A 22,773-nucleotide genomic window follows, 5' to 3' on the forward strand; every position below is an offset into this window, starting at 1 on the left:
GCAGGCATATACTCCATTAACACTAATGTAAATTCTGCTACAGCTGTGACTGTATACAAAGTCTAGCAATGCCCATAATAAAGATAATTGATTGCCATGGACAATTTGCTATACTGTAACAGTATCTCCCAATGTCATTATGCATATGCTGTTTTATCTTGTATTTATCTTTCATAAAAGGTTCATACGGATGTTCTCATTTTTTTGAGTTGCTTTATCAAATTTATTTTTGCATTATTTATCCTGCAAAAGGTAACATTTTTGCTTTTGATAATTCTTATGAGACAGTACTAGCTCAAACAAATTCTGAAATGAATTTGTTGAATTGGGTCAAAAATTGGGTCGAAGAGCTCAGAGAAGCTCTTTTGCATAGGTAACTGAAGTTTCTTAACTCTTCCTGTACTGGAAAACAATATGAGACTCTTTTCTTTGCTACTAATGTTCTATTTCTTAGCTGTACTGCGCATTCATTCATTATCTCATACGTTTATTTTCACTTCAGGTTTGCTTCAAGGTGTGCTTTAAATCATTGCTCTCTATGACATTTTGTGCTCTCCAAAATTGCTTCAATAAAACTATGCCATTTGTCCCAGTTAGACTGTATGAAGCAGTCACTGAAGAGACACAAACATTCCTATTGCTGCCTGGCAAGCCTCCCATTGTTATCTAAATGTTTACTCAGGGAATAGTGTTTAATTTATTTTATAGGCTATTTTTATTTATTTCCTTGGCTTCTTCTGTACACTGCTCCATTGAGAATCAACTGCGTTTTTAGAACCTTAATTAGTGTCGACAATAATATTGTAACTTTGAAACATTTAGAAAGGTTCTGAAAATTGTTTTCTTGCAGTACATTACCGGTAGTTAAGATGATCAGTGTGTTTATATGATCAGTGTGTTTTTCACTCCCTCTTTGCCATACTGAAATTATGTTTAATAATTTTTAATTATTATTTTGCTTATTTCCAAAGATGTGATATTGGGAACAGTTACACCATTTTCTTATTTCCTTTGTGGGAATAATTAGTCAACTAGTTTTTATGGTTTCAGTGATATTTATCCTAACAGCTATCAGTCCAGAAATAGTGGATATTGCAAAAGTGTGATAAGGTTCAAAAACAATATTACCGGCTCAAAATGAGTTCTTTAAATGGCATCACCGCAGAGTATTATTTAAGGATAGCCCCAACACTGCCTTATACATATAGATGGACTTCCATCTTGTATGAACTGCAGCCCTTTCAGGTTACTTGACCATAGTCAATCTTTTTTGTTGTTGTTTTCTATTCGTTGTATTAGGGATGACTTCTCCTATCTGAGACTGTGAGGAGATCAGATTTATATACACTTTCGTATTGGGAAACAGACCCCCCTATTACTTCCTAAAGTATATTTGTAGGTCTATGATTGTAGACTAATGTATGCATATATACTATAAAGTGGCAAGCAGTGTACACTCAGGTTTCTTTTTTGCATGTCTGTGTGACTGTATGTTGTTTGTAATATATATACTTTTTAATGAAAACAAATAACCTACTACACAAATGTGTATTTACTATAATTATTAAGTCCCCTCTAAAGTCCTATTAATCCAGTATTTTCCTACTCATATTTATTTGTATTGGGACATCCAAAATGGAACATGAATTAGATTAGACTAACAATTATTTACTATGTGGTCAAGTGATTAACCCTCGGTTCCTCTGGTGGGTTATGTGATCTAAGATGCATAATATTTATGTACTCCTGTATCCTTTTAACAAACTGTAGAAGAGCTGCAAGGTTCCTGCTATACACATTGATCAGTGGCTTGTGAACACTGACATTCACAACTGCAAGAGACCATAAGTTGCTGGGGTATTTTGAGACACCTTGGACTATTACACATCTTGCTCTTAAAGGGACACTTAAGTCAAACAAAAAAATGAGCTTTACTCACCTAGGGCTTCCAATAGCCCTCTGCAGCTGTCCGGTGCCCTCGCCGTCTCCCTCTGATCCTCCTGGCCCCGCCGGCAGCCACTTCCAGTTTCGGTGACAGGAGCTGACAGGCTGGGGACGCGAGTGATTCTTCGCGTTCCCAGACACATTATCACCCTCTATGCTGCTATATGGTATATGTTATATGCTATAGCAGCATAGATGGCACTATTGTGGCCAGGAATGCGAAGAATCACTTGTGTCCCCAGCCTGTCAGCTCCTGTCACCGAAACAGGAAGTGTCTGGCGGCGGGGCCAGGAGGATCGGAGGGAGACGGCGAGGGCACCGGACAGCTGCAGGGGGCTATTGGAAGCCCCAGGTGAGTAAAACTCATTTTTTTTTACTTAAGTGTCCCTTTAAGGTGGCCACACACCATACATTTTTTTTTTAAATATCTGTTCAATTCAAGAATTGCAATACATTTTTCTGACTGATTGTAACATTTCAAAAATCTGACCAATGTACCACACACATGTTCAATTTTTCTCACTTATGATGATTGGAAACTCTGATAAAATTATTTGGGTGTTCATAAAAATTGGTCAGAAAAATCCTGATCAACTTTGACCAAATAAAAATGGGAAATACGATCAGATTTCTTGAACGAATTTAAAAAAAGCTTTCGATTTTTCAGGAAATCTGATCTATTTCATCGATTTGTCGTAAAATCTGATCATTTTATTATATCATGTGTGGCCACCTTTAATGTGATCTTTGTTGCTTCACTATTTCTCAAGAACATAGCAATAGTGTTGAGTTGTCACTATTTGTACATGACCTCCCTCAAATAAGAACAAGTCCCAACTCTTTAGAAATAGTGTCCTTTTCCAGCCTCGTAAAACATCAATAACTTAATAACTTTTTGATAGGCCCTCCGGTATCTCCTTTGTTTGGGTAATGAACAAACCTGTGTTTTAGGCTACTTGCACACTAAGAGGTCGCATTAGGTGCTACGTTAAGGTCGCATAACAAGCACCTAACGCAAGGCCTGGTGCTCTTCGATGTGGACGTCAGAGTGAGCCGCATTGTGCAGCTCACTCTGGCGTCCGTGATGCGTACTCTTCGACGCATGCGGCATCACATGGTCCCGCCGGCCAATCGCCGCACAGAGCGGCCGCACCAGGAAGTAAACACTGCACGTCACAACGTGCAGTGAATATTCATTAGCCATGTGCCTGGCCGCTCCCCGCTCCTCCCCAACATGACTGCGCATGTGCAAACAGTCTAACGCGGCTTAAGCCGCTGTAACGCTATAGCATGCTGCACTTTCGGAAGAACGTGCAGCGTTACATGTAACGCAACGTGGGCAGTGTGAACAGCCCACTTGTGTTACATTGCTGTGCGTTGGGGGAGCGTTACAGGCTGCACTAATGTGCGCCTGTAACGTCCCTGTGTGTAAGCAGCCTTAGGGAAAAGACCTGGCTAGAGAAGAGACCCATATTTAAGTATTTTGAATAAGGTAAGGCGCCCTACCCTCACATCTGATTATCATCCCATTGACTAAAACCTGACTCAGTCTTTGGTTTCACTTTTAAACTAGCTGTTGACTTAAGAGGTTGCTATACTTTTGCCACACACAAACGCAACTGTGGACCATGTTCCTCAATAAGTAAACTAACAAAAATAATGTTTTCTACTTATTTGTTTAATAGAAATCATATTTCTAGTAAAGACTTGCAGTAAGAAATATCATATTTTTATGCTAAAATATATATAATACAAAAGTGTTCACAAACTTTAATTCAACACTATAAACAGCCATTGGTCTTATATGCAGTACCTGTGATGAAATATTTTTCAGTATCTTTTGACCTCTTCCAATAATTATTCACGTCTGCCCACCATCAGTCTCTCTGTTATAAGAAAATGTAAAAAGCACTGAAACACAAACATCTGTAGTCAGTTGTAAATATACAATCTTGGGTCATGAAATGGTTAATGTGCTTGGAGCTGTAAGCATGTCAGCAAGATTGATTAATATAATTTTCTAAAACCTTGTTCACAATTTTATATATATATATATATATATATATATATATATATATATATATATATATAATTATAGGTTATTCAAAGTCCACCTGAAACTCTTTAAGATTGATATGCACATATGTAGACATAGTTGTGCACACCTTTCTAACCTTTTATAATAGGTTTATGTACAAATTGCTCCACTTAGTGGATAATAATGTGTGTACTGATGGATGGATGAATTTTGTGCTGCTACAGAAGTAGGGAAATTGCATTTTGCTTCTCATAACTGAGTTTGCTTTTTATTGTTTTTCTTTTTATTCTCCTGTAGTTGGAGAGACAAATCCAGATGCAAAATCAGATGCGGGAAAGGCAGATGGCCATGCAGATTGCTTGGACCCGGGAGTTCCTTAAGTATTATGGCACTTTTTTCAGTTTGGCAGCTCTTGGATTGACAGCAGGGTTTGTATATTTTTATTACACATTTGATCAGTGCAATATAATACCAAATCTTGCTGCTACTGTCTTGGAAAGTATACAAAAAAAAATAGGCTTTAAATCAAGAAACCTCCTGGATTTTGTTTTAATACAGTAGCCTTCCTCATAACAAAATAAAACATCAATTAAGCTAATTTGTAAGAGATTGGCTGAGAGATGTTAAAGTGGTAGATCAAGAGGTTTATCGTGGTAGAAGGAGCTGGCCATGACCTAGCTTTCCTGGTATATTTTGAAACCAATGATGGTATACAGGGAAGATGGAAGATCTTCAGTTGAAAGAACTAAGCTGTAAGACAAAAGAAAAGGCCACTAAGACGATGTCTGGAACTCTGCTTATGCCATGTACAACACGGGAGATTATGTTGTTATCATAGCCTTGGTCGAGTTTCATCTAGCATGTCTATAAACCTTAAAGAGACTCTGAAGTCTCTTTTTTTCACAGATCTTCTCATATCCGCCTGTTAAGAGTTAATGCCGGAGTTAAATCGACGCATCCCCGCGGCCGATGGTTGATTTATTACCTTGGAAGCGACCTGCAAAGTTCTATTACCCTGCTGGTCTCAGATCATGCTGCCCTGGCTCGCAGGGCTTTTCTTCCTGGAGAGGCTGAGCTTTGAGCTGTAGCTCTGCCTCTCCGCAATCAATCTCCGCGGGTCTCCGCCTTCTCCCTGCCCCTCTCAGTGAAAGAAGACCTAGAGGGGCGGGGAGAGGCAGCGATTCGCAGAGCTTGACTGTGGAGGAGGCAGAGCTACAGCCTAAAACTCTGCCTCATTGAGGAAGTAAATCCCTGCGAGCCCAGTAGCTTTGCAGGGCTAATCCTCAACTATAAATCTGTCATCTGCCGCGGGGATTTCACTTAGGCATTAACGCTTAACAAGCGGGTATGAGAAAATAAGGGGAAAAAAGAGACTTCAGAGTCTCTTTGAGGGCCTGTTTCCACTACATGCGGGTTCTGGGTGCAGAAAAACTGACTCCAATGAATGCCTATGGGTATGTTTCCACTAAACGCGATTTTTCTGATGCAGATTTCCCATAGGCATTCATTGGAGTCAGTTTTCTGCATCCAGAATCCGCGTGTAGTGGAAATAGGCCCTTAAACTTGATGCTAGAGGGAAATATTTTGGTCTCTAGAGCAGTGAGCTGATGTTTACTTTCAGTAAAACCTGTATGCAAAAGATGACTTGCATGTGACTGGAAGTGGCTTCACTCTGTTGAATAGGGATTTTTTTTAACCACCTTACGACCGCCTAACGCCGATTTAATCAGCCGCAAGGTGGCTCCCCCAGGACCTCCTAACGCCAATTAGCAACAAGTCCTTGGGGAGGACTCTGCTCAGTCAACAGTCTGGCAACGCCGATTGCGGCTGGCAGACTAAAAAGAAAAGAAACGGCATTTCTTTTCATTGTGCAGCGCTGTACTGGGGACAGCCCTGTCACTTGGCTGTCCCCTGGATAGGCTCAACATGAGAGGCGATCACCCTAATTGGTTCTGGGGGGGGAGGGAATAAAGAAAAAAGACGTTTATTTAAAAAAAAAAACACAGCAAAATTAATTAAAAAAAAGTCAGTAGCAGCGATTAGAGCCCACCAACAGAAAGCTCTGTGGTGGGCAGAAAAGGGGGGGGGGGGGATATCCATTTGTGTGCTAAGTTGTATAGCTCTGCAGCGAGCTGTTAAAGCTGCAGAGCACTGAATTGTAAAAAATAGCCTGGTCACTAGGGGGGTGTAAGCCTGTGGTCCTTAAGAGGATAAACACTAAGCTTGAAGGGGAGAGAGAGAGAGATAGAAAATAATGAAACAGATGGATGAGGGTAAACCTGCTAAGTGAGATAATATGGGGGATGGCCGGTGGAAGCTTATAAGCAGATCTGTACGTTACAGTCTAGTAGTTTCACAAACTATTATGCTATAAAGGAGTATACACGTTGGCACTACGGTCAGAGGAAAGTGCAAATGAGCGTAGGCTGCAGGACACATGTAACTAAATTGCATGTAGTGTCCTCTGACCAATAGGTAGCAGTTCAATGTAGCACAATGAGGGAGGGAACAGCCAGCCCTCCTGACAATCAAATTGCTTGTAGATTTTGTAACACAATTAAAAGTTGCAATAAATGTGATTGCCAGCGGTTCCATTCATCCTTCATCACTTGTCAAAAACTATTAGGCTTCAAACTGTACCCAAGGAAACTATGATTTAAAATGTACTGTATATACTTGAGTATAAGTCTAGAAATTTAGGTCTGATTCACTTCATAAAAGTATAGAGGTCGACTTATACACGAGCCACGGGGAACACTGAGCACACTGAGTAATGTGTGTACTAAAAGTGACATTCCCATTTGCACCAATTTATCCTCTGGTAAGTGATACTTTGAGGAAAGAAAATACCAATAAAACACAGGTCTGACCTGGCCACAGCAATTGCCGTATATACCCGTGTATAAGCCGACCTGCGTATAAGCCAACCCCCCAACTTTTCCCTAAAAACATGGAAAAAATGATGGACTCATGTATAAGCCGGGGGTATGAAAGTGGTAGCCTGGGGGTTGCTTGGGTGGCTGAAATTTGCAATAATGAGGACATTTTCCTCAGCACTTTGCAGACTATACACAAAAAAATGCATGTCTCTCAAAACAGCTTCTAATCTAATGCCCCTTGCATAGTCAGGTAACTGTCTGGGATCAGTTTGGAGAGACATTAGTTAACCTACAATTATGTTTTCAGGAAGAAACAGGAGTTCTCAGATAAAACCTATGAAAACACATGGAGAACATTGAAACTCCATGCAGACAGGGCCAGGGCAGTGAATCATATACGGTGCTGTAAGGTCATAGTGCCCTCCACCTGCCAGATCGGAGCGGTATGTAAGTACAATCCAATACCATGGCATAGATGTCCGCTCCCTTCCACCCCCGCCTGGCTGGAGCGGCATGTACCGTAAGTACAATCAAATACCTTGTTGTATCTCCCCTCCCAGTGCGCCCGGCATAGACCTCCGTTCCCCTCCTCCTTCCAGTCCGGAGCAGCATGTACGTGTCGGCTGAGTCCCAAACCTCCTTCCGGCAATTGCAGAGTGCACAGAGTGGAGCTTTAAGTTACCGGTCCACGGCGCCGGGATTCCTGATAACTTGCCTGTCGCAGTCTATTTCCTATGACGCCCAGCACTGGCACACGTGATGAGAGGCGCCACTAGAGGGCATCATAGGAAATATACTGAGACAAGCAAGCTAACGCGGAATCCCGGCGGCGTGGACCAATAACTTAAAACTCCGCTCTGCGCTCTCTGCATCGGCCCGAAGGAGGTTTGGGATTCAGCCGACACGTACATGCCACTCCGGACTGGAAGAAGGAGGGGAACGGAGGTCTATACCGGGCGCACTGGGAGGGGAGATACAACAAGGTATTTGATTGTACTTACGGTACATGCCGCTCCAGCCAGGCAGGGGTGAAAGGAAGTGGGCATATTTGCAGGGGGCACCCAGAGGGGATCTACATAAAGTATTGACCCGTGTATAAGACGAGACCCCCACATTCGGCTTATACACGAGTATATACGGTAACAAGAAAAGGGGCAGCTGGAGATACTGGGCTGCATAAAAGGGAGAGAATAATTGCAGCACTTGGAGGCCTGGAGGAAGCATTGATGGCTGCAAAACTGTATGCAGTGCAGTCATTAACCCCTCCTGAGCCCCAAGTGCAGCCATTAATTTTGCTGGGTAGACTTATACTTGAGTCAATAAAAAATTCCAGCTTAAGAGGGTTGAATATTGGAGTTGACTTATACACGAGGTCAACTTGTATTCTAGTATATACGGTACATTCATTAATGCCTGAAGCTCAGCATGCAAACTTGGTGACCTTCAGTCAATGTTATATGAGGAAATGATGCTTTAATGTACTACCTGAGGTAAGCACAGAAGAATGTTCATGCTAGATTCATATACTGTACCTCTGTGTGTTGTCCGTTCCTCTCCTCATTAGCCCGGTTCCGGTTGTTAGTCCTGGAAACATGTAACTTAGGGAGAGGGAGGAGGTAACCACTAAACACCAGGAAAGCTATATAGGGGATGGAAGGGGGCACCATTGGACACCAAGTAAATCATATGGGGGAGGATGGATCTACTAGAGGCCAGGGAAACTATAAGGTTGTGGTGGGGGGGGGGGGTGTCACTAAACATCAGGTAAGCTATATGGGGAGGGGGAACCACTAGGCACCAGGAAAGGTATATGAGGGAGGGAGCCACTAGACACTAAGGAAGCTATATGGGGGAGGAAGGAGGGAACCACTGGACACCAGAGAACTGCAAGTTTTTAGATTGTATGTATAGATCTGTGCATGGAGGAAAGGTTTTATATATGATTTTGTGGGTAAGGTGCATGATGGTTCCAAAGCATTAATGGTGGATTAAGATGTAGATTTTGTTTGCTAAACTCCTTAGTGGTATATGCTGCAGGCCCCCAGTATTATGAAAGGTGCCCATCAATGATACAATCTTGATTGTACAACGGTGTAACAGCTGTTGCTTATGTTGCACTGCACATAGTGTTTGTGCTTAATCTGCATGGTAATATGAAAGTCCTTAGTTCCCATGTGTTGTGATGTAACGTGGCCAGAAACATTTTATTGCTCAACATATACAGTTCTTTTTCGGGCTCTATTGTTTTACAGTTGCATACATCGTGATGTGCATGTTGTGCGCCAGGAACGCATGCATTGTCACATTCGAGCATGCATTGTGTTCGCCCTTATTTTATACAGGTCGGGGTTTTAAACAAAAAATGTTAATGAAAATGTGACACTTAATAACCAAATCCTGTTCTGATTATACAATTAGCACCTATGAAGGCATTGTCTAACTCATTCTATTCTTGTACATATACAGGGCCATTAAAGGGAAGAAACCGGCTTTGTTTGTTCCTGTAATACCGTTAGGATTTGTGTTTGCATACCAGTATGATATGGGCTATGGAACTCTAATCCGTAGGATGAAAGGTATACATTTGTCTTTATGTAATTTTCGCTACACAAGATTTCAAGTTAATTTTGATTCTTACCATGCTGGGGAGCTTTGGTTATTAAAGCAAACCTCAACTGACTAAAACATTTTCTCAGTTAAGCAAATCTGTCTTACTATTAGCAATTGTCATTCTCCGTCGGCCCCAGGGTCCGATGTCCCCCCCCCCCCCCCCCCCCAGTCCAACATATATTCCCTGCGCGCCTCAATTAAAAGGAAGAACTTTTGCACAAGCACTTCCTTTTACTGGACTTGTGCAGTTTGTGAGCAGCCTGGCCTGCCATATGTGGAGGGGACAAGAATCGGGAGAGAGACTCAGCGGAAAAGGAATGGCATCTGGTGGGCGGGTAAGAAGGACAGTGCACAGGGTAACACTGCACTTGGGAGTTGCTGTAAACATGCTGGATTTCATCTAGCGTCTATATGTAGCCTTAGTGGGTAACATTAATTATAAAACCACCCATCCAACTACCACATAGGAGCCTGTTATAAAGAAGTAGTGATGTCCTAACACATTGTCACTTACACATTAATATCGCATGTGAACTTCTGTTCCATATAAACGTATGGGCATGTTCTTATCTCTACATCACTCAGAGGTGTGAACATGCCTAAATTATTGTATAGGCAGTGAGTTGATAAGTAACATTTTTAAGTAACACAATGCCCATAGTGAAAATGCACCCTTTTAACCACTTCCTCTCCCCCGGGATAAGTAACTACGTTCCTGCAGTTTCCCACTTTACCTCGCAGGGATGTAGGAACTACGTCCCTTGCCAATATGCACTCGCGTTCTCGCCACCAATCATTACAGGGGATATGAATGAATGGGAACGCAGTTAACCACCCTGGCGTTCAATTTCCCCAGGATTTCCGTGCAAAAAGTGGTTCAATTAAATTTCATAACCATCTTTCCTGTAACTTACCAAAATGAGTCAAGCAAGAGTTTAGTATACATTATGAGTATAATAAAAGTGTCAAACACAAAATCTTGTCAAAAAATAAAATAACATTTATTAACCCTCTGGGCGATACAATTATATCGCCCAGGAGGTGGCGCAGCACTATTTTTTAAATTTTTTGTTTTTTAAATCATGTAGCGAGCCCAGGGCTCGCTACATGATAGCCGCAGCGCAGCGGCATCCCCCCACCCACTCCGATCGCCTTCGGCGATCAGAGTAAGCAGGAAATCCCGTTCAGAACGGGATTTTCTGCTGGGCTTCCCCGGTCGCCATGGCGACGGGGCGGGATGACGTCACCGACGTCTTGGACGTCGTGACGTCAGAGGGAGTCCCGATCCACCCCTCAGCGCTGCCTGGCCTGATTGGCCAGGCTGCGCAAGGGGTCGGGGAGGGGGGGGGGGGGCTGCACGGCGAGCGGCGGCGGATCGGCGGCGAGCGGCGGCGATCGGAAGTTACACGCAGCTAGCAAAATGCTAGCTGCGTGTAACAAAAAAAAAATTATGCAAATCGGCCCACCAGGGCCTGAGAAATCCTCCTGCGCGATATACCCCGAGCTCAGCTCGGGATTATCGCTCAGGAGGTTAATCACAAACAGAAATATCTTGCATTTTTAATACATGCAGAAATATGTGGAGGCAGAAAAACAAATACAGTATAGGTTGTTTACCCCTAAAACACCTCCTTTGGTGATACACCATTAAACAAGGGATTGCACAAAGTGCCACATCACAGTCCGGGCAATAATTGCGGGTCTTCTTCCGGATTTGTTTTCCCATCAGGGCTTTTTTTGGCGCAGTAGACCACACACCTTCTTGTCGGTTGTTGCTTGTGTGCGGTCGCTGGCAGATATTCCACAAAGTGGCGTCCAGTAAGTCTTTCTGGATTTACAACATAAGATGCTCTGCGCCCCAATCTACTTGACTCCGGTGGGGGGTGTTTCAAATATATGTTTTCACACAATTGCCACACAAAGTCATGGTGAAGTACAGGCCTTCCACTGCGTTTTTTTAAAAGGTCATACGCATTCCAGAGGCATTGTTCAAGGAGGTGCCTGAAATTTTTTTTATAATATTTTTTCTGCTGTTTGCGGACAGCCGTGTAGAAGGTCATGGCCGCATCAGCCCTGTCCACACCTCCCATGGTGTGATTGTAATCAAACACTGCTTGGGGCTTGTCCACCTCTCTGCTACCTCTGGTAGTGGTGTGCACAGTAGCAGCGTTGTGCACCGTGCTGAGGATGCAAACGTCCCTTTTGTCCTTCCACCGCAGAGCCATCATTTTCCCCTTTTGCCAGGCAAAAACTTCTCCCTTCTTCAACCTCTTGGCATAAAAGGCTGGTGGCATTTGGCTTCGGTTGGGCCTCACTGTGCCATAAGCATCCGTCTTGTGCAGGATGAGATGCTCATACAGCTCAGGGGAGGTGTAGAAATTGTCCGTGGTCAGACAATACCCCTGGTCCAACAAAGGCACGATGAGAGTGAGCACGGATGAGGTAGCACTCCCATACTTACTTTACAGTGGAGCAAACTTGGTGCCTTTGCCCGTGTACATCACAGAGTTCCAGATGTATCCGGACTGGGCCTCGCAAAGCATAAAGGACTTGATCCCAAAGCGAGCCCTTTTTGATGCAATGAACTGCACCCAGCTGAGTCTACCTTTGTAGGTCATGAGACTCATCGATGGTGATGTCTCTATCCGGTGTGTAGGCATTCCGGAAATTGCCTACAATCAGCTGGTAGATGTCCCAGATCTTCTTCAGGTTGGGAGCGGGATGGGTGGCCTCATCAAAGTCCTTGTTGTTGGTGAAGTGCAGGTACTTCATGATGAGGGTGTAGCAGTACTCCGGCATCACAGAACCAAAGAATGGTGTGGCGATCATCTTGTTCGTAGTCCAGTACCACTTCTGTAGCGGCTTCCCGACCACTCCCTGGAGGAAGATGAGGCCCAGGAACAGCCAGATGTCATCCCTGGTGACAGGTTCTCACTTCCTGCTCCTGGAGAACCTGCTTAGAGGAGCACCCTGCTGCTGCGCTGCGTAGCGGTTGGTCTCCTATACAACCATCTGGATGACATCCTCGGTCAGGAAGAGTTTCAGGTAGGCCAGCAGGCTGTGGTCACAGTCGGACTTCTGCCCAGGTACCCCAGTGAAAGTTAACTTAGGTGGCAGAGCCTGCGACAGATTTTCCAGCTCACACCAAGTGCGCAAACCTACTGGCCCCTCTGTGTCGCTGTCACTCGTGGCCTCGGTCTCTGATGACAGGTCCCCAGGAACGTGACTGTCGGTAGATTCCTCAGCCACAGACTTGACATCATTACCACTGTCCTCTAACACATCGAGCAGCGCCTGGTCAGACGCCTCTGGGAACTTGAGGCCATGACCCTATGCAGGTTATGGGGTCAGACGAAGGTCAGCGACAAAAAAAAAATCTGCTGCAAAGACAATCACACAGCAATTACAGCAGTGTTTATCAAGACTATACCGCAACACTGTATGGCTAAAGCAGGAAATCGAATCAAAGCACGGAAATCACAAAAGCTGAGCTGGCAAGCAACTAGCAATGTACTCTGATGGATTCTGAAAGAGGAATAACCAGTAACAGCCAAGCATATTTAACTGTGCTCAGGTGTTTTGCTAACAACTTTGAATTACTATAACATGATTGGATTACTGTGGCTGTGTAATGATGTAACTTTGTGATGTAATTCATGCACCGGCCAGCAGGGGCGCATGATCCGCATCACAGGAAGGAGCTGGGGATCGCCATGTTGGATTGCCGGGCATCAGGCCGCACAGAGAGACAGGGAGACGGACACAGCCCGCAGAGCCGACACAAGCTGCTGGATGCAGCGAAGGCGCCGCCGATCGCAGCAGTGAGTGGCAGCAACAACATGACGAGCTCAGCTCGTCATTACCGTTTTTTGCAACGGCAGTATGGTCGAGCTTAACTCGTCCATATCGCCAAGATGGTTAATCTCCGTCCCCGTGTGAATCATCGCCGTCATCAGTGAGATGCATTCACGCATTACTTCCTATTTAGCGTACTATAAGTGTGCAATAAGAAGTAATGTGCGAGGACATCTTGTAGCCAAATAGTAAAGTTACACCTACACACATTTATACCGCAGAGATTTGCAGCAGCCCCTGCACATTATACACCTCCCCAGGAATCAGAGCTGCAATTCTCCCTTCTGTCCTCCAGGTGGCGCTCTAACCCTATGGTGAGATTGTCACCTGTCATCAAGTGACAGACGGCGATCTTACCCTAGGGAAGGAGAGCCTCTGAGGACTGGAAGAAGACGGGCTGCGAATGTCTAGATCCTGGGGGAAGTGAGTTACAAACACTTATCCGCTGCATTGTCTGCACATACCTCCTGGCGTCTACCCCTACCAAGGCTCAGGATTACCGTTCTCAGCATCTTTTTTTCACCTCAAGCCTGGGTCGGGAATACCACCAAGGAGGTTAAATAACAGCACATTTTTGGAGATCTGAAGATTACTCCACACAGTGATGCATGAAAGATTGTATGAATGGGCTTTGCTAGGGCCCCGTCCTCTAGAGCCTCTAACTCACACTTGATTGTTATACCTCTGATTGAAAACATCAGACTGACTTCACCTTCAAGTTGTAGGATAATCTTACAGGGAACCTGAAGTAAGAAGAATACAGGGGCTGCCATCTTCATTCTCTAATAAACAATGTCAGTTGTTGGGCTTCTGTGAGGATGCTCTTCCTCTAATAGAATAAGCATGCAGATCAGATGTTTTGACTCTGGTCTGACTCCACTGACTGCATGCTTGTTGCAGGTGTGTGACTCAAGTAAAGTCAAAAGCTCAACATTACAGCTATGCAACTGGCATTGTTTATAATGGAATGAAGATGGCAGTCTCCATATCACTTACTTTTGCCACATGCAGATATTTTATTCTAACATTTTTTCAATAGTACACCACTGAATATAATAGATAACTAGATTTTATTTAACTAGGTTTTCTTTATCTACTTTTACAACTTGTTTAAAATCAAATGTTGTTGTTTTAGGCCACATTCATATAAAAATATAAACCATTTTTAAAAGTTCACAAACTTTCAAGCATCAGTGTATGATTTTTAAAAATAGCGGGGATGTACCCCTTTTGTCTGCTGGTTTTATGATTATTTGGTCATTTTTTCTAAGTGCTTCAAGAGCCCTCCTTTCTTCCCCACTAAGATTGTCTGTTAGGGCTACCCTGTGTGTTTCCACTTCCAGTCTTCTCAGGGCCCTAGTGACCATATCAACGAATGTATATATTTGGGGGTACTGGTTCAGTGAGGGACAATATGTGCTTTTTTTCTTTATTCCACTAGGTGGTGCTAGTTCAGGTGTACCCTCTGTATTTTCTCTAAGTAATTCAAGTGCCTCTAGAGCTTCCTTTTCATTTTTAAACGATTTCTTTTCTTTTGCGTTTCTAGTCTCAAACATCTTCACCAAGGCTAGCTTACGTGCAAATACATTAACATCCTTTACCCATTCAAACGCATCAAATATAGCTGTGGGTACAAAAGAAAGTCCCTTAGTGAGAAGAGATATCTGTGTGGAGGACAAAGCGTGTGTGGACAAGTTGATAACCCGCATCTGTGTCTGCGTCTCATTTGCAGTTGCATTTACCATTGATGGTTTGTCTTGCCTCTTTTTTGGCCAGTGTACCTCCATCTTTGCGATCTCTTAGGGCCTGTTTGGCTGCTGTGTTCAGTGTTTCTGGGGTATCTACACATTGTGAGCCGGGTATCTTTGGGGTTATCTCTAAAAAAATGGTTTGTTGGTTACGAGATCTAGATTGTTGGTTTGTTGGTCTATTGGGTCTGACTTTATGTTGTTTTCTTGTGTTTCTGTCCTTATTACTCCCTGACTGGGTTTCAGTGTCTGAGATTTCTCTATTTTGGTATGAATGAGCCTCAACAGGTTTGGTTTTCTCAGCCCAGTTATACACTTTATTATTCTTAAAGAGACTCTGTAACAACATTTTGAGCCTTATTTGTTCTATCCTATAAGTTCCTATACCTGTTCTAATGTGCTCTGGCATACTGCAGCCTTTTCTAGTTGCACTGCCTCTGTAATAAATCTTATCTTCTTTCCTCTGTCGGGCTCAGGCTGGAATGTGCGGAATGTGCAGCACTGCTTGTGATGGGCAGAAGCTTTACACACCCTCTCCAAGCTCTCCTCTCAGCCTATCACACTCTGGTTAGCAGCCATGGCCTCGATTCATCATTGTCTTTTTAGATAACTTTTTCCAGTTTGTTAAATTACCGAATTCAAAGTTTATCGATTTCTAGTTGTATTCATCAAGGTTTTTCCGCATTCGGTGTGAATTCGATAACAATTCAGTAACGTGTCGATATTTCCATTTTACAGCGGTAATTTAACACAAGGCCATAAGATTCCCATGGAATTGTGGGTAAAAAGGCAGTCCTTTGAACACCACATAGCAACATTCCGAATAGGGCTTAACACCTGGACCAGGATTCTGGAAGTGGCTTCGGACAATCCCACAATTTCGCCAGCTGCGGCTTGATAGGAGTCTATTCTAAAAAAATATAGTGCAGCTAGCAATTTAGTTAACCCTGGCACTGCCCATGTTCTCTTACAAGAGGATTCAAAAAGAAATGCAGATGTCCTGGTATAGCAAATAAATCTATTCTTTATAAAATTGATATGGTTCTAGACCTTATTCTTGCCCTTCTGCGCCTTTGAATCACTTTCAGCTGATACATAACCACTTCAAATGGCTCCATCTTCTCTGTCAGCAATGATCTGACAGGAATAACAGAGCAGTGAAAGAGATAACTAATCCTAAATTTAACGCCAAACCACGCCCACTTTCATCTTCATGAATTGCACTTTCTTCCGTTTTAACGCATCACTAACGAATGATTACCGAATTCTTACCGAATGCTCGCTAACAGCTGTAGATAAATTTGATGAAACCTGAAATCAACTTAACGAATTCGGTATTTTACTGAACTGTCGTTAACCAATTCGATAAGTCTTGATGAATCGAAGCCTTAATCTCCTCTGTGTATGTGTTAACTTTACTTTGAAGTTTCGTCTCAAATCTCTCAAAGTCTGGGTGACCTGACAGTTCTAATAAACTTTCTGTTCGCTCAAGAGTTTTTCTCTCACTTTCTCAGAATATTTTAATTCGTAGTCATGTAAATGTTGCATTTGCTCCAAACTCTGTTTGGTTTTAAGTTCATCCCACCCAGTCATGAATTCTATATCATCAGTATGTGAATGAGGCTTTACTACGTTTCTTAGGCCCCGTACTGTTATGTTCTCCTTTTAATACACATTAAAACTCGCCACTTCCCATGCTGATCTTGTGAATTCTTTATAGGTTTTGAAGATATCCCTAAATACTGGTTCAACATCAGTGTCTGCTCTGTGATATTCCCTTCCACTTTCTTCTCCAGTATTAGAAGTGATAAATGATTCCCTAGCTGCGCTTGTCATGGATTCAATGGTGAGGAGGTCCTCCCATAGGTAGGCCATACACCGGTCGGGTGCTAGGTACACCACACACTAGAAATGATACAATAGCAAACTGACCCAAGATAATACAGTATAACCATAAGGTATGAGCACTTGGCAGATGGGTTAAAGTGGAGGTGGTAATCAGGTTTGCTTTAAAGCTGTCAAAAGCTCTTGTTCCACATGGTGATTAACCACTTCACCACTGAGGAGTTTTACCCCTTGAACACCAGAGCAATTTTCACCTTTCAGCGCTCCTTCCATTCATTCGTCTATAACTTTATTATTACTTATCGCAATGAAATGAACTATATCTTGTTTTTTTCGCCACCAATTAGGCTTTCTTTAGGTGGGACATTATGCCAAGAATTATTTTATTCTAAATGTGTTTTAATGGGAAAATAGGAAACAATGTGGGAAAAAATTATTATTTTTCAGTTTTCGGCCATTATAGTTTTTAAATAATGCATGCTACTGTAATTAAAACCCATGAAATGTATTTGCCCATTTGTCCCGGTTATAAAACCATTTAAATTATGTCCCTATCACAATGCTTGGCGCCAATATTTTATTTGAAAATAAAGGTGCATTTTTTTCAGTTTTGCATCCATCCCTAATTACAAGCCCATAGTTTATAAAGTAACAGTGTTATACCCTCATGACATAAATTATTTAAAAAATTCAGTCCCTAAGGTAACTATTTATGTTTTTTTTTATTGTATTTTTTTTAATTACAAAAAATAAAAATTGGGGAGTGTGGGCGGTAATGCGTAAATTTTTTGTGTAAAACGAATGTATTTGTATATGTAAAATGCTTTAGGGTGTAGTTTTACTATTTGGCCACAAGATGGCCACAGTGAGTTTGTTTACATGGGACCTGTAAGTGTCCGGAAGGACGCTTACAGGAAGCACTACCAGGCTGGGAAGATCACAATGATCGCGCTGTTTCTCAAAGAAGCAGCAGATCATTGCGGGGGCTTAGATCAATGAACGGGAATGGATTTTCCCGTTCATTGATCTCCGGGCGAGCGGGCGGCGGCGTGCACGAGCGGCGGGAGCGCGGACAGCAGCGGTAGCGCGGAAGGTACGGATTTCTCCGTCCCTTGTTTTTTTAGGGGGGAAAAAAGGGACGGAGAAATTCGTACCGCGGGGGGTAAAGTGGTTAAACTGAACACAATATTAAGGTATCGTCTCTCTTAAAGAGACACTGAAGTGAAAAAAAAATATATGATATAATGAATTGGTTTTGTACTATGAATAATTACTAGAAGATTAGCAGCAAAGAAAATGTTCTCATATTTTTATTTTCAGGTATATAGTGTTTTTTCTAACATTGCATCGTTCTCTAATATGTGCAGATTACACAACACTCTGCATTCAAAATGATTATTTCAGATCAGTCTGTGAACTAATGACCTCTCCTCTGGCAGAGGAAAAGAAAACAGTTGAGATAATAAAAGTCAGATAACAGCCCTCTCCACGACTTTGAAAGTCGTAGAGCTTAATGGCTTTTTTGCATAGAGATAACAACTGGAGTTTCTTAACTCTTCCTGTACTGGAAACAATTAGACTGATGTATCTGATCTTAATGTTTTATTTCTTAGCTGTACTACACATACAAATCATAATATCATAATTTTTTTTTTCGCTTCAGTGTCTCTTTAAGGTATTCATAAAGCATATTTTCTTTTCTAGAATAAAACCGTGTTGAAAAAATCTTTGCATATTAACATGAAAACATCACTAATAGAATACAGTGTGTTGTTGTTGTTTTTTTATTAAGTAGGGTATGCAGCTTACCAGTTCACCTTATATCGCAGTAGACTGTTTTCCCATACAATGTATTGTAGTAGATTTATTATGACAAGATGTTTCTGTTTCCTGACTAATTAGAAATAATCCACATTAAATGCAAGTCATTGTGTGTGTGCATCAATGCAGTTGACATTGATGCAATGGATATGTTGGGCACCAATTACAAAGAACATCTGCATGTTACATTATGTATGTTAAATCTTAAAAATAGGACTTGCATAAGAAGAAGATGCCATTTCTGGAGACATGACTCTGTAGATACTATCATAAGTAATCTAAATGAGAGTATTTTTTCCAAAGCAAAGGGCTACCACTTTTTGCATAACAAAGAGTTGTTAACATTTATATTGTTAATACTTTTTGTTACAGTGATACTATACTTTAGAATGTTTTCTTATTGGTATTTTTTAATGTTTAAACTACATTTTTCTGATGTATAATTGTACATTTGTGTTTTTCTCTTTTTTTATAGGTAGTGCAGAGAGTATTATTGAACACGAAAGCCATTTGCTTGAGCTGCCGCAAGGACTGCCTACTTTTGAGCAGATTGAAAAAGCCAGAAAAGCACAAAGAAAATTCTTTATAGATGATTAGAATGAAAACAAACAATTTTACAAGATTCAGTTTGTATTCCGACCTGGTAACAGTTTACACAAAACTTGGGAACTACGGTATCTGTATTTCAGTCTACAGTTCTATGGATGCAATTTTGAGCTATGGACGACTGCTTACAACCCAGAACAATGACACTTGATTTTTTTAATATATAAAATAGGAGGAAACTATAATTTAAAAGTAATAAGCAGAATGATTATTAATTCATAAATGTGAACTACTTCACATGCATTTATCAATTTCTATTTGAAATAGTCCTATTTCTATTTGAAATACTGATTCTGAAGTTCAATAGGTCACAAATTCTGATCACATTTCAGATTAAATTTCAGCAAAATATTTCTAGACCATTCAACACACTGCCAACCAAAATGTAATGAAGGTTGTAGATCTGTAACAAGGAGGCGCACAAATGGATTGCTGTAAACATTGGAAGGCTGTGGCTTAGAGGGTGAGATTCCATGGCTCATATGCAATTCCCTTTTTTTCTCCTTTGTGAAAATTTCAGACTTGTCAATAAAATGTATTTTAAACCATCAGCAAACAAACAAATACTCAAAATAGTTTTTATAGTACTTTTCACCTATTTTTGTTACTTTTTCCATTGCAAAGTACTTAAACGTTAGTATAAATCAAAGCTGAAAAAATTTCTCCTAGGAGAAAACTCAGAAGAAAAAGTAAATTGCATATGGCCCCATGTGCTTCGTGACACCACTAACCTAACAATGAAGTATTATACCTCCCCAATGTGTCCTGCTCTAATAAGTAGATATGGTACATACATAGTGAGAAAGCACATTTCCACCCCTTAAAGGGAGTGTTATGTGAAAAAAAAGGTTGCCAGTTACTTACATTGGGCTTCTTCAAGCCTCCTGGTCCCTCGATGTCATTCTGCACTGCTTCATACCCCGAGTATCCCTTCTGAAAGCTGGGCAACTAGGTGAGTCGCACTTCTCAATTTTTGCGTTCAGAGGGGGACAGCAGTGGAATTGAGCCGAGCAGCATGACAGTGAGGCACCTGGAAGACTTCAGGGGCCAGAAGAAACCCCAGATAAGTAAATGGCCTTATTGCTTTTCTCTTAGTTTCCTTCAAAGCAAAACTGTGAAGGTAAAAAAAATTAAAATGGATACCTAAGTAGTTCCTTCTACTTAGGTATCCATTTTTATTTTTTTTACCTTCACAGATCCTCCTCAAGCCTACCACTGTTATATGTCCAGTATAACAAAACCGGCTCGTGCACAAAGGAAAAAGCCATGCATTCTACTGAGCGTGGACCGTCTTTGCACATGCCTAGTACAGAGTAACTCATACTTGGATGAGAGCTTTGACCACGAGAACATACCTGACAAGCTCTTGTAAGATCTGTTCAGAGGGTCCCAGCACTGGATCATTGGGCTTGAGGAGGATCAAGGAAGCCTCTGGACTATCCCTCTACTTTGGTAAGTATCTATGTTTAACTTTTTTCCATCACAGGTTCACTTTAAGTTCTCACTCCTGACACTTCAAAAAGCAGGACGGCTGTTGCATCCCCCTCGTCCACTTTATAAAGTGCTAATTTAATGCAAAATGAAAAAAAAGAAATTAAACTGCCATGTTGTGCTATGAATGTATTCATCTGTCCATCCATTTATAATTTATTTTTGCCAATTGTAGAAAATAAATTTTACATTGTTTAATAAATAACTGAGTACACATTTTGTGGTATGGATTTAAACATAAAATAAACACAGCCTTTTATGTTAAAGTGAATGTCACTAATTACAAAAAAAAGTTAGTTCTCATAATAAACTGTGTTTCATTGTGATAAGAACTTAGTAAATGTTCTTTACAGTATATTGCATTCATGTAGTAAACCACTTAAAGAGAATCTGTATTGTTAAAATCGCACAAAAGTAAACATACCAGTGTGTTAGGGGACATCTCCTATTCCCCTCTGTCACAATTTCGCCGCTCCTCGCCGCATTAAAAGTGGTTAAAAACAGTTTTAAAAAGTTTGTTTATAAACAAACAAAATGGCCACCAAAACAGGAAGTAGGTTGATGTACAGTATCTCCACACATAGAAAATACATCCATACACAAGCAGGCTGTATACAGCCTTCCTTTTGAATCTCAAGAGATCATTTGTGTGTTTCTTTCCCCCTGTTCTCATGCACTGAAGTTTCAGGCTGCTTGTTTCTTCCTGCAAACAGCTTTTCCCTTGTCTGTAATTCTTCAGTATGTGAAAGCCCAGCCAGCTCAGAGGACGATTTATCCAGCTTGTAAAAGATAAGAGAGAAGCTGCTCTAATCCAAAATAACACACAGGCAGTGTGCATAGAGGGGCCTGGAAGGGGGAGTTCATCCCAGGACATCACCGCTCTGCCGCTCTGCTTCAGCTGCTCTCCTGCTTGCCCCATTGATAAAGGAACTTTCCGAAACGCTGCGTCTGGGTAATGCAGCGGTGTATTGTACCTCGTTGTTTACTCTTTGTGTATTGTTACATATGTAATTATATCACACAACCAGCGCTTGATGATAGCTAAACTGTAAGCAGCGTTATTGCAAAAAGGGGATTTCCCTAAAACCCTCAAAATAGGTAATCATATAGTCAAAAGGCAGCAACTCGCGTTAAAATATATCCCTTTATTGCTTTCAATTCACAGTAAATTCCTTGCACTTAAATCCCACCAAGAATTCTCCCCAATTACTTCCAAGACACATTCACTCCACATACACAATTTAGAAAACTTTCCAAGAAGGGCCCTTCAAAAAAAATTTTTGTATAAAAAAGATAAAAATATTGACTATTCCATAAAGATTGTGTGAATTACACAGAGTTCCTAAACATCCAGATCTGCATGTAATCTCCTATAGATCTCCTAAAATCCGGACTATGTCCTGTTTCCAGGTAAAAGAACCAATATATGATCCAAAATAAGAATGTCACAATGGGTTGGGTGTATATCTCACAACTCCGTGGACTCCTTGCAGAGTAATTTGCATACAGTCATTAGTGCAACTATCTGCCGTGTCTCCGCTTACCAAATGGTGCTGTGTTGTTGGTATATAGTTGATCAGAGTGGCCGATTGCCTACTCCCCACTCACCAAATCCGTTTGAGTCAGAAATCCAATCTGGACAGCTGGCTACTGTATCGATCTCTGCTCGTAGCCTCACCAAGCTGGTTCCCCGTGGCGGCGTACGTCACTTCCGTCTGATAGGCTCAGAGTTCCGCTCGCCGCACATCAACTCAGCTGGTCTTCGGCTAGCTCTTGTTGGTAGGTGACGTCACCTCAGATCACTGGACCTTTGTATCCAGGCAGTCGCTGCGCGCTGATGCGGCTGCCTAAGTTCAGGATCCCCAGCGGAATTTTTTAGATGTAGATGTAAACCTCATAAACCTCTACGCGTTTCAGCCGATATCGTCGGCCCTCT

At 41.8% G+C, this 22,773-nt stretch overlaps 1 protein-coding gene across 1 annotated transcript in view; it reads left to right on the top strand.

Annotated features, from left to right (window-relative positions):
- The window catches only part of PLGRKT (plasminogen receptor with a C-terminal lysine), a 92,299-nt gene extending 71,257 nt beyond the window's left edge, over positions 1-21,042 (top strand). The window contains exons 3-5 of the mRNA XM_068235581.1: positions 4,280-4,410; positions 9,328-9,437; positions 19,216-21,042. Coding sequence (XP_068091682.1) covers positions 4,280-4,410; positions 9,328-9,437; positions 19,216-19,337 — 363 coding nt within the window. The 3' untranslated portion in view covers positions 19,338-21,042. The remainder of the gene's footprint in view (positions 1-4,279; positions 4,411-9,327; positions 9,438-19,215) is intronic.
- Positions 21,043-22,773: the final 1,731 nt, after the last annotated feature.

Source organism: Hyperolius riggenbachi, chromosome 1, assembly GCF_040937935.1.
Source record: "Hyperolius riggenbachi isolate aHypRig1 chromosome 1, aHypRig1.pri, whole genome shotgun sequence".
Lineage (NCBI taxonomy): Eukaryota > Metazoa > Chordata > Amphibia > Anura > Hyperoliidae > Hyperolius > Hyperolius riggenbachi.